At 35.6% G+C, this 16,875-nt stretch overlaps 3 protein-coding genes across 5 annotated transcripts; 1 reads left to right on the top strand and 2 right to left on the bottom strand.

Moving 5' to 3' along the window:
* Window positions 1-3,818: 3,818 nt before the first annotated feature.
* LOC125207411 (sm-like protein LSM1B) lies at window positions 3,819-5,802 on the bottom strand. Of its 2 annotated transcripts, XM_048106738.2 has the most exons (5): window positions 5,501-5,802; window positions 4,527-4,595; window positions 4,342-4,457; window positions 4,194-4,256; window positions 3,819-4,132 (listed from the first exon to the last, which is right to left on the bottom strand). In XM_048106738.2, exons 1-5 carry the CDS (start codon window positions 5,559-5,561, stop codon window positions 4,055-4,057), a joined length of 387 nt encoding a protein of 128 aa, XP_047962695.2. In that variant the 5' UTR covers window positions 5,562-5,802; the 3' UTR covers window positions 3,819-4,054. The 2 variants fall into 2 exon arrangements, with proteins under 2 accessions (XP_047962695.2, XP_088916617.1); XM_089060491.1 differs by lacking the exon at window positions 4,194-4,256.
* A 1,287-nt stretch (window positions 5,803-7,089) lies between these two features.
* Window positions 7,090-8,774, bottom strand: LOC125206985 (protein DEEPER ROOTING 1-like). Of its 2 annotated transcripts, XM_089060254.1 has the most exons (4): window positions 8,711-8,774; window positions 7,483-8,006; window positions 7,211-7,379; window positions 7,090-7,109 (listed from the first exon to the last, which is right to left on the bottom strand). In XM_089060254.1, exons 1-4 carry the CDS (start codon window positions 8,760-8,762, stop codon window positions 7,090-7,092), a joined length of 765 nt encoding a protein of 254 aa, XP_088916380.1. In that variant the 5' UTR covers window positions 8,763-8,774. The 2 variants fall into 2 exon arrangements, with proteins under 2 accessions (XP_088916380.1, XP_047962150.2); XM_048106193.2 differs by lacking the exon at window positions 8,711-8,774 and having other exon boundaries at window positions 7,483-8,064.
* Window positions 8,775-14,270: 5,496 nt separating this feature from the next.
* LOC125207406 (exocyst complex component EXO70C2-like) lies at window positions 14,271-16,275 on the top strand. The gene has a single exon (XM_048106734.2). The coding sequence runs from the start codon at window positions 14,379-14,381 to the stop codon at window positions 16,080-16,082; it is 1,704 nt and encodes a 567-aa protein (XP_047962691.2). The 5' UTR covers window positions 14,271-14,378; the 3' UTR covers window positions 16,083-16,275.
* The last annotated feature ends 600 nt before the right edge of the window (window positions 16,276-16,875 follow it).

Raw genomic sequence — 16,875 nt, 5'->3', positions numbered from 1 at the left:
TTATTTCATACTTGGATATAATTTCCTAAAATTTAAATGTTAATTGTTAGTTACAAATTGTAAATTGATTTATAGAATTTGTTTTTTTACTTGTTTAAGCTATCCGATAGTTCTTGCTTATATTGAAAAGTAAACTTACACAATACAGTAAATTAAATTAAATGTAAAATCTTGACCTATCTCAATGGACAATTTCACATAAAAATTCCGCACATTTATCTTCACCAAGTGTTATACCGTATAACATCTAATGTTGTCCCTCCCATTTTTCTTCACGCCCTATTAACTATACCTTGGTGGGCGAAGCAATGAGCTTCAGCCCACCAGGGTCTGGGTATATATATAATCACTCATCAGGATGGACGTTTGAGATTATATAGGTCATTCATATAGAAAACTCGGCCTGCATAATACATATACACGTGACATGTACCGATGCATCTAGCCATCGAAACAAAACAAAACAAAACAAAGCACGTTGAACAAAAATCACAATTCAACTGGAACATTGTGAAAGCATTCAATGATCATCAATATGTGCTTATCCATGTAAACTAGTTGAGTGTGCTAGTCTAATTGCAGTTTTGATATAAAACCTGTTGGATCGGGCTTTTCAAATGTTTGGGCTTTACTTTGTTGGGCTTGAAGTCCTTCTATGGGATTCAGTATCTCGGCCCAATGGACATGGCTTTACTAAATAGTACAATAAATTAAACATAAACTTTTAATAAAGTTACTCCTAATTGGGAATGAAGTAACTATATATATATACCTAATTGGAGAGAAGACTATTTCTTTAAATTTAAAATAAAAAAAATTTATATGAACTTAAAAATTGGGAATAACTAAGTTGTTAATTAATCGGTCCAAAAAAATAACTATCGATATTTGATTACTAACAATTTAATTATTCTTTCCAAAACATGTACACCGCATAAAAATATACTACTACAGTAATGTTATTACAAATTCAAATCAAAATGGTGAAAATTCATTGCTAAATTTAGAAGCCCAACATATCTTCTAATTGCTTCAAGTCAATAAGAAGATCTGAATCTTCTTCATTTAGAAGATCAACCTCTGCCGCCCTCTTCATCGACATGGTCTCGGAGGCCGGAACTGGAACTGGAACTGGAAGAGCTTCATAACCACTATAGTACGGCTCCAAAGTCGAAAAAACACCGGGGTTTGCAAATGGAGCTTCATTTGCCTGCAGGGGCGGACGCAGAAAAAAAATTTATATAGCGATTTATGTAAAATTTGGATAAAATTGAAAACTCGTAAAAGAAAATTATAAAACAATATATATAAAATTACCGTCTCTGCCTCCATTAGTTGGTGAAATTCAGAAGGGAACATATCTCCATACTCCTTCATCCAGTCAGGCCTAGCACCTGAAAATTCTCCGCCGTCGAATTTCAGTCTCTTCATATCCGAATCCTCTCCATTTCGAAGAAGATCGACCTCCGCCCCCCTCTTCATTGATACAGTCGGGGAGGCCGGAATTTGAATTGGAACTGGAACCGGAACGTGAGCTTCGATTGGCTTCTTCTTGACCGTTTTGGTGACCTTACACACGACGAAATCGGCCGCGTTTGACCTTCCGCTCTTCTTAACAGACTCACTGCTGAGGCAATACTCGTGCAACGTCCAATGCCCGACGTCCGCCTCGCCTCTGTGCACGTACGTGAGCATCTTCGACTGGCCGACGATGCATCCGGTTTCGGAGTTTTGGATCTTCCTGGGGCCCGTCTGGCCGTCCCACGTGCCCTCCCCGGCCCTTCTAGAAACCCTCTTCGAATTCGAAGGCCTAATCAGCTTTGTGAATGCGTAGACTGTGTACTTGATCGCGTCCTTTTCCTCCATCCTCGAGTGATAAGCCGACTCGATGTCGCTGAAGACCTTCCACGGCTCGCACGGGAAGTTCTCGCCGTACATCTGCTTCTCGACGATGCCTTCCCATTCGAGCTTCTCTCCCTTGGCCCACGGCAGCAGGAAGTCTTCGATCAGCTGCTCCCCGCTCGGCTTGAACTGAATTCCTCTCGGAAACGTCTTTGCGTTCAGCATCTCCGCGGTCGGTACGAACTCATCAATCGGAAACATGATTGCTTTTTTTTTCTCTCTCAATGTTTATACAATCTATCTCAATGTGGAGTCGGCTTCCTCAGTTTATATAGGTTTTATCCGCCCTTGATTTTTTTGCATAATTATTTTTTTTTTTAGATTCTAGTAGTATTTTATGTTATTTCGATAAGATATAATATGAATACAGTTAATTTTTAAACTTTATTTCCTTATTTATTCAAAATTTGGAATCTAAGTATATCTTATCTTAACTATTTATGGTATCTTTGTTCTTTTCATGTGTTTCGCCCTAAATCCCCTGATATTTTGGATAACAATCTTCCTTGTTTATTTAATTATAGGATGTAGTATATTATTTTATAATTTAATTTTTAAAATAGTCCAAAATTGAAAGTATTTATAGCAATGATATTTAATTGTTTTGGTTATTAAATGAATAATTAAACAATGACTTAAACTTTGATCGTCTATTATTCTTTATCTCTGAGATAAATGAATTTACTTGCTACTAAGGGCATGTTTGATAAGTTAGTAATACCAAGATAGAAAATTATATATGGATATTTCTAATTGTTTGATATCATAGTTAAGTTTAACTCAAAGCCCAATATAAGACCAGACCCTATCTAATCTTACCAAAATTATAACATTAACCTTGTTTATGTATCCCACCAATTTGTCAAGTTAAGTCATGTTATTTAATATACAATACAAATTTAAATAATTTCTTTTCTATCAAACAACAACGGGAAAAAATCATATCTTTGCATATCTTGACACGAAGCCCGTATTTCTTATCTTGTTTTACATATCTTCTCATATCCCATCTTTTTTATCAAACGAGTCCTAAGTTTACTGATATGTCGGTCTTTGATTTAAATTTTCCTCTCTTTCTTGTGTTTATATATGTGCGCGTATTTTGTGGTAAAGGCCCAATTTATCAATAAAACTGTATAGTACTATTAAATAAGAAGTGATATAGAAATTTTATGTCGAATTGTAACATGATTTCAGCTTGATTTGAATTAGTTATACAATATTTACGAAGAAGTATTTTTTTGCTTAAATATACAAATATTTAAGTAAAAGTTAAAAAAAAATTGAAGTGTTGCAAAATGAGTAGTATGAGAATTATTTTAAATTAATTAATGTTTATAAAACAATTTTCAATGTAAAATGTTAAAAAAAAAAGTTCGGTTATGTACGTACAATTATGTACATTTTAATTTTTATCCGCGTGTTTCCTTTATAATTTTATAATTGACTTTATCAATATCCTTAAAAGAAGTCAACGAAAATAATGACTTAAACTTTGGGTTTCTATTATTCTAAATAAATTAAGTTAATTATTAACTCGCCAAAATCCTCTCTTCGTAAATTTCCGTCCGTAGTAATAAAATAATTAATACTAAAATATATCCGTGTTTCCTTTGGTGTTAGTGTTTTAATTTTTTTACATTTAACAACCATGATTCTTTGTCTTTTATTATCATTTGTAATATGTTTTAGGATTTTAGCAGTTAATTATAATTTCCTAGAATTTCATTTTTAGTTACAAATGTACAGTGATTTATTGGTTTTATTTTTTTCACTTGTTTGAGCTACCCGATAGTTCTTTATCATATTGGAAAGTAAATTTACTTTTGATTGAAAGATACTACATTGTATCGAATTAAATTAAATGTAAAATTCTAATAAAACACAAATTAAAAGATAATTATCAACAGATGAAATGAACAATAAACTTCCAATGCAATTTCATCAGCTTTGTCTATACATTATCCGCAGATTTTGGGCTTTTTTTTTTATCATGCTACAGAAGAATTCGGGCTTTTTTTATCGCGCGAGGTTCGCCCAAGTACCACGAGGGCAGAGGCACGAATCTCCACTTCCAAAAGGCCAGCATCCGCGACAATATTTGCAGAGCCCGGCATTGGAGCACAACGAATGAACTGGATTGCCGAAAAAATCAATCCATATCAAGAAAGTCCATCCTCTTTATCATCATACCCTTGAGCTCCGAAGCCTCCCTTTCTGCCTTCTGCGCCTGCACAAAGAGGGATGTTAACTAAACGAGACGTCAGTAGATATCAAGACTGAAGCTTTACCCTCTTTATCTCAGCTGATGAAACGCGGGTCATGTGAGATGGAAGCTCATCCTTGTTCATTTCCTAACCAACCATGATCGTGTAGGCAAATTACAACGAGAAGTGGGAAATGGAGAAAGCGATTTCTGCAGAGTTTAAATGCACGTACCAGCTCACCAATCAAGACGACATTTTCTCCACGGATTATGTACAGACCCAGGGGTATATCGCAATAAAGCTCGCCTACAATAACACGCTCACACGCGCCCTCTAGGACAGCATTAGCTACAAATAAGATATCAAGATTTGTTAGAGGCGTTGCGGGCAGATTCTATGGTGAATTCACAGCCGTACCAAACTGGTCAAAGGAGCGAAGGATCCCTAATAGCTTCCGGCCATCTCGAAGTAATACAAGAAGCTTCTCTGTGGAATGAAAATTTTCAAGTCAAAAGGTAAGAACAAGCGTGACATTATAGTTTATACAAATACAATGTATTTTACATTAGGCAGATAATATAGCTAAAGGATTTCCGTATTCAAACTAGAACTAGATAACAAATCATGAATCATCAGACTATATCACAAGGACTGTTACGAAAATGAAATAAATGTGTAATATGGCATATAAGTGAAAAGATTAGAAAGGCACAACTCGACGCTTGTTAGTTGTTTTTAGCTATAAAAAATCCGTCAGACTCACAATTTTCGAACCTAAGACAGAGCAAAATCACAGACTCGCCTTTTCAATCTCATTTCAGTGTCTTAGAAAAACATGGAATTTTAGGGACAGAAACGCAGACTCGGAGTGTGCCTTGTCCTTAACCGGTCTAAATTGTTAGAGAACGATATCAAACTGCCTTCTCTATACATTCTAAAGAACTAGCACTACTATCTTTCGTTATTTCAAGTTCTCGTGCACCAACCAATTCCGCTAAACGCTAGTAACTACGTTCACACGAGCCAAATTACCCAAGAAACCGTTCGTTCACAGCATTTATTCGTAACAATTATTCCCAACCAAATCACCTCTTAAACTGTGGAAAATAATGCCACTATATTTACATACACAATCCACAACCTTTAAATCAGAGATAAACCACATTGATGCAAATCAATCTCATATATCTTCCAACACTTCACACACTATTTACAACTCAACAATTCCATCACAAAACAGCAAATTCAACAGCTCAACCAATACAAAAATAAATCCAAATTCAGATTTCAACAAGTCACACAATTTCACTCGAATTAAAACACAATTAACCATCAAATTCCCAATTAAATTATTTTTTTCTGAAAAAACAAAAGCAAAAGAAGAAACTCACTGTCAAGATAGCTAGCTAGGGAAGTCGAGAGATAGACATCTTCAGTGCCAGCCCACGACATTGATGAAAGCTCGAGTCTTTTTCGGTATTAACAGAAGAAATCACCGAAAAAACCCAAGAATTCCGACGAAATAAATCGCATTGGCCACTCGAATTACTCTTGTCACCACCCCCAATTGAGTGAAAATCCGAAATTTGACAGCTGGGCTGAACCCTAATTCAACAAATTTGACAAGATTGGGGGAAGATTTGAAAGTGGGGAAAGCCCAATCTGACTATTTTGGGGAAAAGCCATTATCGATTTTGTGAAGGATTATTCTTCTTCGTTTTTTATTATATTGTAAATAGAGACTTATGTTTTGTATAATTGTATTTTCACCCCATTAATGTCAAGCTTTAGAAATATTTGGTCCTTTTTATTTATTTACAGTACTCCCTCCGTCCCAGGGAAGATGACCTCTTTCTTGGATGCCATGGGATTTTATGCAAATTTATTTTGTGTGTTGAGAGGAGAGAGTAAAGTAAGAGAGAGGAATAAAGTAGAGATAAATGTGTTTCCATTTTAAGTAACGGGTCATCTTAGTTGGGACAAACTAAAAAGGAAAGTGGGTTATCTCCAAGGGGACGGAGGGAGTACTTCTTATTTTATTATTTTTCCTTGTGCTTGAATTTTCTATGGTGTTATTTGGATAATAAAAATCTAGTCATCTTTAGGGATAAATATTGAAGATAGTCATAAGGTGTAGTGAGTTGTGTAAATGCACTAAACCTTAAGGGCTCTTTTTGCAATTTAAGAGAAGAAGTCATCTCAATATGTAAAACAAAATAGAACGCAATTGGAATTTGGAATTTAAGAAGAACTTGATATGTTTAGAAAAATGTATACATTGTGCTACCATTGAAGTATGTTGTCTCTTCTACTTGTCTCGTTTTTCATTCTCGTATTATGTTTCATCGGGCACATTCTACGTGTTACAGAAGAAGCAGAGAATTCACGTGCACACATACAGGTGATATAGTAGAAGTAGTATTCCCTCCATTTCACTATAGTTGAGTCATTTTACCATTTCGGGATGTTTCTTTATAGTTGAGTCATTTCCTTGTATGGTAACTTTTTTCTCTTTCTGTCTCTTACTTTATTTTCTCTACTTTGTTCACTTTATACTTTATTCTCTCTACCTTTTCTTCTCTCTTACTTTTTTTATCTATTTATTTAATACACCCAACATTACTTTCTAAAACTCCGTGCTGAAAAAGTTCGCCTCAACTATAATGAAATGGAGGGAGTATTAGTTATGAAACGAAGTATGGTATACAAAAGTGAGAGTCAAATCTAAACTATAGTATACTACTATAGAAAAACTGGTGAGAATATTACACAACATGTGATGAATTCATCCATATCGATGAATGCTCACATGAAAAAAGAGAAGGAAAGTTTCCTTCCCATCAACAAGAAGAACACATACATGTCAACTTGTAAAATAAATATTTTTTATTGAAAATATTTGCTCATAAATCTCCCATGATCCAAGTTTATCTCCTCAGAGTCCCTTCTCTCTTCAATTCTTGATGAACTTGTGCGTTTTCTAAATCTCTAGCACAATAACTGCACATAAAAACACTATAACTATTAGTCTCCATACATATATACATATAATTCATTTTTCCTACACAAAGATATGATCAAAATTCAAAAACAGAACTCACAATCAGAATCAGTCTTGTCCCATTTAGATGATCCCTCTCCACCCTCATAGCGCGATTCTTGATCATCGTCTGCCTCGGATTTAGCCCTGTAGTCTTCTATGCATCTCTTTGATGCCATTCTTGAAGGTTTTTGAGAGTTCATTTTCTTGGTCAGCATTACCCTCATAAGCTAAATCCCAAAAAAAACAACTTCAATGTATGTCCAAAAATGGCAACTTAACTTTGACCCAAAAATCTTAATCATATGAAACACATGTTTCTAAGGCACATACCTTCTCCATTCTTGATTCTTGAAGAGTGTCTCGAATGCTAGGAGCCGGGGCAAAGCCACTTCTGCAAGCAAAGACTTTCTTGACAAGGAAGGCTAAGGACTTCTTCCCGATTGCCTTATTATTCTTCTTCTTCTCACACACATCTTTGCATCTGCCTAGGATGATCCTGATCGTCCGATCAATCTCCTCCTCATCTTTGTCGCCTGAGTACGTGCTGAACCTGTTTGAATTAGTCCTGTCCACTTCCAAACTAGAAGGGCAGTTGAGGAATCTGTCCAATGGGAGATCAGCCGGCTGCTCCTCAGCAGCTGGCTTTCGCGTTAGGAGCTTCTTTAGCTCCTTTTGCAGCTTCCCTACTTCCTCAACTGTGAATTCTGAGAGATCAGGAGATGAGCATTGCTCCTCTGCTGCTTGGATTTCTTGCTTGCTGTCTGTTCGGGCTGTGTTTCCAAAAGTCCCGATGGTGAGTAGGCCGTGGGGCCAGTCGCTGAACTCTTCCTTCGGTGGCTCTTTCTTGTTATGATCTGCAAAGATGATTGGTGTTAGGTTTGGTTTATTTGTCAAGAACTCATTTTCAGACATTAGTTGATTAGCCCAACCTGCTGTCTTTATGTAATGTTGTGTTTCTTATTTTGATAGTAATATGATATGTCTCACATTTGAATAAAAATTGGATCTTGAAAGAGTGGATTATCTAGTTTTGCAATATGACATGTCACACATGAATAAAAAATGGATCTTCAAAGAGTGAATTGGTCTACTTTTCCAATATGGTATGCCTCACATTTGAATAAAAATTGGATCTTGAAAGAGTGAATTATCTACTTTTGCAATATGATAAGTCTCATATTAAAAAAAAAAAAATTTGCAAAAGAGTGGAAATCTACTTCTGTAATATGATATGTCTCACACTTGAATAAAAATTGGATCTTGAAAGAGTGAATATGTGTCACATTTAAATAAAAATTGGATCTTGAAAGAGTGAATTATCTACTTTTGCAATATGATAAGTCTCATATTAAAATTTGATTTTTGCAAAAGAGTGGAAATCTACTTCTGTAATATGATATGTCTCACGCTTGAATAAAAATTGGATCTTGAAAGAGTGAATATGTTTCACATTTAAATAAAAATTGGATCTTGAAAGAGTGAATTATCTACTTTTGCAATATGATATGTCACACTTTTGATAAAAATTGGATCTTGAAAGAGAAAAAAATACACTTACTTGTAACAGGAGCAGAATTAGGTCTCTTATCTCCATTGAACTTGCTCTGCATCCAGTTGAAGAACTGCACAAAAACAACACATTTTGTAACATATGAAATGAAAAATATTGAATAAAAGATATACTTAAATTGACCAATCTCTCACCTTCATTGTGCAAGAATTACTCTTAAGGGTGTAGAGATTTTGGTGAAGAAAAAGAAAGTCTTGAAGAAGCAGATCCTAGAAGCCAATGAAATTTGAACTTTAGCACTAACAATTATAGATTAGATTAGTGGGATGAAGCTGCTTTTCTATTGGTGCAAATTCCAAAATATATGTATATATTTAATCTTGAATTCTTTTTGGCAAGAGATTAACTCAACCTAACCTAGTATCAAATTTAAAATCTCAATGCCTAAATGCATGCCCAATGCAAAAACAAGGTCAATTCTTATACTTATATAGTTATATGTTAATCCAAGAGTTTAATGCTAATCTTGAGGTAGAGTGAAGATTAGTGTGTAATGATCTCGAAAAATGAGAGGCATAATATATCATAAGGCCACCTATTTTACACGGGGCTAAAGTCCTAATCTTGCGGATTAAGGCCTTAATCACCACTAATCCAAGAAAAAATAAATACGAAAGAATATATTAGCCCTATGTGTGAAGAAGCATTATTAATAAATTAGTGTTTGGATTTAATTAACTTGTAAGTTAAAGAAAAACTAAAAATTAAAAGAATTGGTTTAAGGGGATAAAATATTTAGTAGGAGTAGACCTAGAAGCTGCAAGAACTATACAAAGTTCAAAAATGGAAAATACACGCAAACACACGCAAATATAATATACTAATACACATAGTTTCCCACATAGATTGGATTAGTATTAATTGATTAGTTATTACTCTAATTCAACTTGAAATCCATCATAAATTGTATACACTCATTTTTCTAATTTTTCACTCTCGAAGAATTCTTGGAAATTAAAAAGTCACATCTCCTTAAAAATACTATTATTAAATTAAATACCCTTCGAAAATATGTAAATTGATAAAATAAAATTATAATTATAAAAATATGAATATAAAGTTGAATGTTAATCGATTCGTTCGATTCAAAGAACCTAGACATATGGCGCCACGGTATGAACTATGAACAAGTTGTGTTTTTGACAAAATAAATATATGCAATTAATATACTTAGTTACTTAATTAGTTATCACATACCGATGTGAAGAAATTTCCTAATTTCATTTCTTTGCGATTTACATTTTTTTTATTTTTAATAAATATACGTGTGCATAATTCCAATGCAATTTTAAACTTAAATACGTACATCAAATGAAACGTGACAAAAATGCATCATAATTCGTGATAGGGTAATATTTATGCATTTAATTATTTGACAAGCTGGTCAAGATCAATGGCTTCATGAGAATCTGATATGTCTCTAATAAAATCCTCCTAAATTTTCTAACTTTTAAGTCATATTTTTTGTCTAACATGAGGATAACAATAATAGTGAATCGATTTAACAAGTGGATGATTCAAACTCTCAATTTATTAATTATAAAGAAAAAAAAAGTTTTGTCACTTGAAATATGATTCATTTTACTAAATGAGATTACGATTAAACACCGTTGTTTCTATTTTGGATTACTAGGCGTGTGCTACTATTTTCCACGTCCACAAAAGGTAAAATTTGCTAGATTGAATATTCATGAAATAACTAGCTTTTAGTAGTATAAAAATAGAAAAATGTCCCTAATATCATGAACTTTGCTTAGATTTTGGTTTTTTCCATAAACTTTCAAATTAGTACCATAAATCATGAATTTTCAGATTGGTTTAGTATTTCCCACGGCGGATCAAGTGTAAAATCTGGCTAATTTGTATAGCATTTTCAATCCTATTTAGCAGCATTCTTATAAGTGGAATGTCATGTTGGCATATCTATTTGGAATATTAAACACAATACTACTTTTATTTGACAAAACAAAACTCTAAAAATAAAGAAAACAAAATAAATTTAATAAAAACACAAAGAATTTAATTAGAAACACACATCTATGACGCTACGCTACAAAAATTAAAACACAAAACCTTGTTTCTCTCTTTCACAAACGCTAGGAACACATTTTAGGGAATTTCCTAAAAAAATCTTGGATTATCGGAGATATACCAAACCAATTTGAAAGTTCATGATTTAAGGTACTAATTTAAAAGTTCATGGGAAAAATCAAAATCGGAGCAAAGTTCATAATATTAGGGACCAATTTCCCTATGAAAATAGTCAACTGTCCCTTTAATTAATTCAAATGTATAATTGGATGGAAGGGAATAATGCATTCATATTTCATCTCCTTTTAGTTAGTTATTAAATTAAAGTTATTAGTTCTCATAGTATAAGTTGAGAGCGAATAGTAGATCGACAAGTGTCCCAAATCTCCCTTTAAATGTCAACACGTGTGCCAAGAGGTCGGGTTTGACTTCAAAAATTAGATTTCCAGATATGACATGTGTCATCAAAATTAGCAAAATTAGCAATTTTAATGTAAATGAGTATCCCTGTCTTGCTCTTGTGTGTGGTTCCACTCTACAAGATCATTGAATTATTTCAACCCTTTTGAATTTTAATAATAATAATATAACAAAACTAATAATATGAGTATTAGATAATTTTATTAGAACTTTCTTTTATTTTAAATTGTTTTCTTAAAATGTTGATAAATTAAACGTGAACATTGCTTATCTATATATGTATAAATTATAATTAAGTGACCTATAAATCCTATTTAAATCCCAATAAAAGATCACAAAATACTTTTGTTTATAAAGTTTTATTTTCTTTAGCATGACAACTACAATACACTTTTCATTACATTGAGTTAATGGAAAAAATTCACTTGTTTCGAACACGTTTCAAGTTTGGTCCCCGCCAATCAAAACCTTACTAGGTTTGGCATGTTACTTCATGATGGTGGGAGAAAGTATCCACCAAGTATCTATATATATATATCTCAATAAAATAATTTTTAATTTATTTTATAATTATTCATTCTTTATTAAATGATATCTCACAACTTATTAATATATTTTATTTACCTTATTAATGGTATGCATTTACAATATATTTATTAATTCTTAAGTATTATCCCCTGTTACGCAGTAGTAGAGTCATATTTTGTCACGTTAGTACGTTCCATAATATTAGAGTCATTTAATTTTCTAGCTAAAGTTAACACATTTCTTCTCTTTCAATACTTTATTTTCTCTTACTTTATTCTCTCTACTTTTTCCATTTCTTACGTTATTCTTCTTTTATCTAACTTACGTGACATAATATTTCCTAAATTGCGTGCCGGAAAAAAAAACGTCTCTACTACCGTGGAACAGAGGGAGTACTATAACACTACTGCTTAAACGTCATGCAAACCGTCACCCTCTCAATTTCAGACTTCCTTGAGCTTCTATATAGAATTTGCAGATATCCCTCGAGATGCATGTAAATAGACACTAGTTAAAGAAAAAGGAAAAGTTAAAGAAACCTCAAGAAGTCACACCATTCAAGAAAGAAAAAATCACCCCCATTATTTTATTATTCGTTTAAAGAAAAAAAAAGCCATAGCCATGTGAGAATGAGTAGAACTAGCAAATGGTCTAGAATTTGAGAAATCCAACTCCCCATTGCCATAAGTGGTGCAATTGAAACTCGAAAACTTACCAAATTTGGAATATTTTGCTGTTTCAACACCTTAAACAAAGGGTGCTGATTAAGTTGATGTGGTCTACTATCCTCCATAAAGTGGCTAATAGTGAAAATCTCATTGGATCTTGGATACTAAATAATCTTTGAGCACAAAAATGTACTCTTGTATCAACTTGGCCTTATTAGTATTCAACGAAGTTGTACTAGACAACATGCGGCAACAGTTCATTTTCCTTGATAGGCATGAAGATGTTATGAATCTCAGTGCAACGAAACTTGTTACACGTCATAGATGTTTATAGATCAGACGAGCTCTCTATCCTGATAGACTGATCTTTTGAGATGTGTTCTTTTATTTGGCATGTAACATTGCTATTTCAATGAGGCCCGACTTGGACAAGGAACCGTGGCCGTGTCCAATGAGGGCTTTTGAGAGCTAGTTATCATGTTTGGTATGTAAGATTGTTGGCTGTATTATTGGGAAATTCGATAAATTCATGCCCATAGTAATTTGAATCTTGAACTTAATAGTTGGAGAATAAATGTCTTAATAGTTGAATCTTGATACATTAATGGAAGTTTATTTAAAAGATGAAATGAAGGAGAAGAAAATAATTTGTATAATGTGTGGCCTTGGGCATGAAATTGACCTGAGCCCATAGAGAGTAAGCCCAATAATAGTGTTTCAGTGTCAGCCCAATAATAGTGTTTCAATGTCAGCCCAATAGAGAGCCTTCAATCTCTCCACTCATAAAAATTAAATCATCAATATCAACAAGTTACAGCCCAAATGTAGCAATTGAAAAGGAAATGAAGCAAGCTACCATGGTTTTCTTTTTCATCATCCAACTACATTACCTAAGAAAAATTTAGCACTGTATTTTCATTGATTTATAGTATTTCTTAAATGTTGTAACCATTAATTACATTTCACTTCAAATAAACCTAACATTTTAAGTTGAATAAGTACATAGCTATTCAAGTGGGAGAAGCTATATAGCATTGATAAAGGTAGTACTCCCCCCGTTCCATAGTAAAAGAGTCATTCTCTTTTTAGTAAAAGTCAACACATTTTTTTACATTTACTTTACTCTCTTACATTTTTTTTTTCTTTTTATCTTTCTACCTTTTTCATTTTTCATTTTATTCTCCCTTTACTTAACTCAGCTAACACAATTTTTCTTAATCTCTGTACGGGAAAAAAACGTCTCAATTACATGGAACGGAGGGGGTATTTTCTTTAGTGAAATATCTTGCCATTGTTTAATACTCCTATTCGAATCCGTTAAATTTGCCTTAATGATTAGGCCAAGATTAGATGGATGCTTTCTTTTCCTCAATCTTTTCACCAATCAAAAAAAAAAAAAACAAAAGTCTCTATTATCAAATTATTGGTGAATGGGACCTAAACAAATTAAATTCCCCAATAAATACACTTCTCTCTCTTCATCCCCCAAAGTCTTCTAGGTCAACCATCAATGAATCCATCTCCCATATTTACGTGTTGATTTCGTGTATCCTTCAAATTTCAATATATACTAATTCAATTTTATTTCATTTTCCCCCAAACGCGTCCTTCAATAACTCACTTAATTTAAGCTCATGCTAATTACTACCTCCGTCCCCCAAATTTTGACACAGTTTACCATTTTGTTCCGTCCCTTAAAATTTGACACACTTCACTTTTAGTATTATTTTTGGCATTGATATTTTAAAAGTTAGAACCCACGTCCCACCAACCTTTTCAACTCACTTTCCATAAACATCTTTTAAAACCCGTATCAGGTCAAAGTGTGTCAAAATTTAGGGGACGAAAGTAGTAAATAACTTAATCCCACATACTTATAAGCTCATGAGTTTGAATTTTCCACAGCCATCAAACATGACCACTTCTCACTAACCAAAAAAAAACTCAATCATCAAACATTTTCATCAAATCAAATTCATCAAATCCAAAATCCCAATTTTTTCAGCTTAATGCTGAAAACACTTTTATCAAACATCATGGGCGCAACCCTCAGCCAGCAATCCGCCGTCGACACTGTCAACCAGTGGCGGTCGCGGCCGCGCCACGAGCTGATCTTCGACTCCGGCCTCGGCGAGATCCGCCAGTACTTCCAGGCGATCGACAAGCTCCACGACGCCAATGCGCGCGGCTCCAACGACCGGCTCCTCGCCACCGCCGCCGACCGCCTCCGATCCGAATTCGACGCCGTCCTCCGCCGCGCCGCCGCCGCCCTCCCCGCCTCCACCACCGAGTGGAGCTCCTCCGTCTCCGACAGCACCGCCAACGCCTTCCGCTTCGAGGACTACCTCGCCGGCGCCGGCGCCGGCGACGCCGTCAGCCCCGACGCCGCCGATTTTCTCAAAAACGTCGCCGCCAGATTGAATTTTCGCGGGAAAATCGAAGACTGCGTTAGGGTTTACAAGAGCGTGCGAAAGCCCCAATTGCAATCTCAGCTGAAACGACTGCGTTTCGATGAGCTGAGAGGCGATTTTCACAATCAGAGGAGATTTATCCAAGACGAGCTCAAGGTGAAGATGGAGCTATGGATTCAGATCTCCAAAATCTGCGTCAAAATCCTCTTCGAGAGGGAGAAGAAGCTCTGCGATCAGATCTTCGGAGACGTCGACGCCGCCGCCGCCGACGACTGCTTCATCGGAACAGTGAAGGACTCCGCGGTCCTCCTGTTCCGATTCGCCGAGGATCTCAGCCAGAGGAACCAGCCGCACCACACGATGGGGGCGGTTCTCGCCGTTTACGACGCGTTCCTCTGGGTGCTCCCCGGCGCAGAGGCGCTGTTCGCCTCTGCGCCGGGGAAGGGGGTCCGGGACGTGTGCTCCCAGGCACACTCCCTCATCCGAGACGACGCCGTCAGGATGCTGTACGAACTTCAGCACGACATCCTCCACGACGCCGCCGCCTCGGACGACCGGGGCGGGGTCCACCCCACCACGAACTTCGTGGTGGGGCAGATCGAGGTAGTGGTGAAAAATAAAGACCTGCTGACGGGGCTGATCAGATCCGCCCCGTCACTGAATTTCGGCGACACCGCAGTTCCAGACGAGGAACTGCGGCAGTACGCCAGTAACAACGGTTTCCTGGAGCAGTACCTGGTCCTGACCGTCATAGTACTGCTCAGGAACCTCGACAAGAAGTCGAGGAGCTACGAAGACCCCTGTCTAGGGCATCTGTTCACGATGAACAACCTCCGTAGCGTCCTGAAGGCGATCGAGGCGTCCCCCGACCTGCAGGAGATGGTCGGGGGACGTCTGATCACCAAGATGAGCGACGACCTAGCGTCCGCCCGGGTGAGCTACGAGACGACCACGTGCGAAAAGTTCCTAACGTGCTTGCGCCGCGACGGGATCTATACGAGCCGTTGCTGCTTCCGATCGCGGCCATCGAAGGCCGCGGTGAAACGGCGGCTGAACAGCTTCAACGAGGTGTACAAGAGAGTTGATGAATTGCATTCTCTTTGGAAGATTCCGGATCTTCAGCTAAGAAATGAAGTTCGTCATCGTATGTCGGAAATTTTGGTACCACGTTATAGAAAATTTATTGAAGAATTTGGTAATAAACCTGAGACAAGGCTACTAGTTGAAGGTAACATGAAGCATCGGCCTGAGGAACTTGAGGCCTTAGTTCAACAAAGATTGTTTGCAAATAGTGATTCTTGATTCTTGATTCTTGATTCATGTGTAAAATATTGTGTTGGAGATATTTAAATTCCACAATTTTTTTCCTTTTTGGCTGTCGTCATGTGTATAATATGGAGACCTTTTCTATAAAATGAAAAGGTTTAGAGTTCAAATATCTCCATTGTTTTACCCTAAATTGGAAAAAGGAAACAAATGACCAATTTCAAATGTAGTGAAAGTGGCATTTTTTTTTTGGTATGATTGAATGCTATAGTTATGATCCATAGATTAGGCTAGGGATGTCGTTGGTCTTGGTCCCAACTTTTTACACATTTTCAATATTTTTTTTTTGTTTTTAATTCATAATCAAGCATAATAGTTTCAAAATTCTAGAATCTAAATCGGATCATAGAGCTAGCATAGGTTTAATCCAAGAGAGATAGTGGTTACGTTCAAAAATCAGAATTGTTAGATTTGATTCCAATTTAATCATGCATCTCTGTTTTTTTTTCCAAGACTCAATTTTTTTTTCTAAAATAGGCTACGTATGCCCTTATCTTTCACAAATTATTTTTTCCCTATTTTTTACTATACTGGTTTTTCTAATTTTATGCCGAAACTAGTTTTTAAAGTTCGAAAATCATGGAACCAAAATCGAACCATAAGACAGTATAAGTTCAACCCGAAAGACAAGGGTTATGGTCCGAAAACTAGAACCTTTCATTCCAATTTAACCAAACATTTTAGATTATTACAAGGCTTCAAGCTTGTTATTGCTAGTAGAAGTCAGCTAAATAAAATTATTTAAAGACCCAAATTGATTTTTAAAGTC

Source organism: Salvia hispanica, chromosome 6 (assembly GCF_029641045.1).
Source record: "Salvia hispanica isolate PSC_SH4W2 chromosome 6, Shi_PSC_v1, whole genome shotgun sequence".
NCBI lineage: Eukaryota > Viridiplantae > Streptophyta > Magnoliopsida > Lamiales > Lamiaceae > Salvia > Salvia hispanica.
This window is presented reverse-complemented; position numbering and strand designations above follow the sequence as displayed.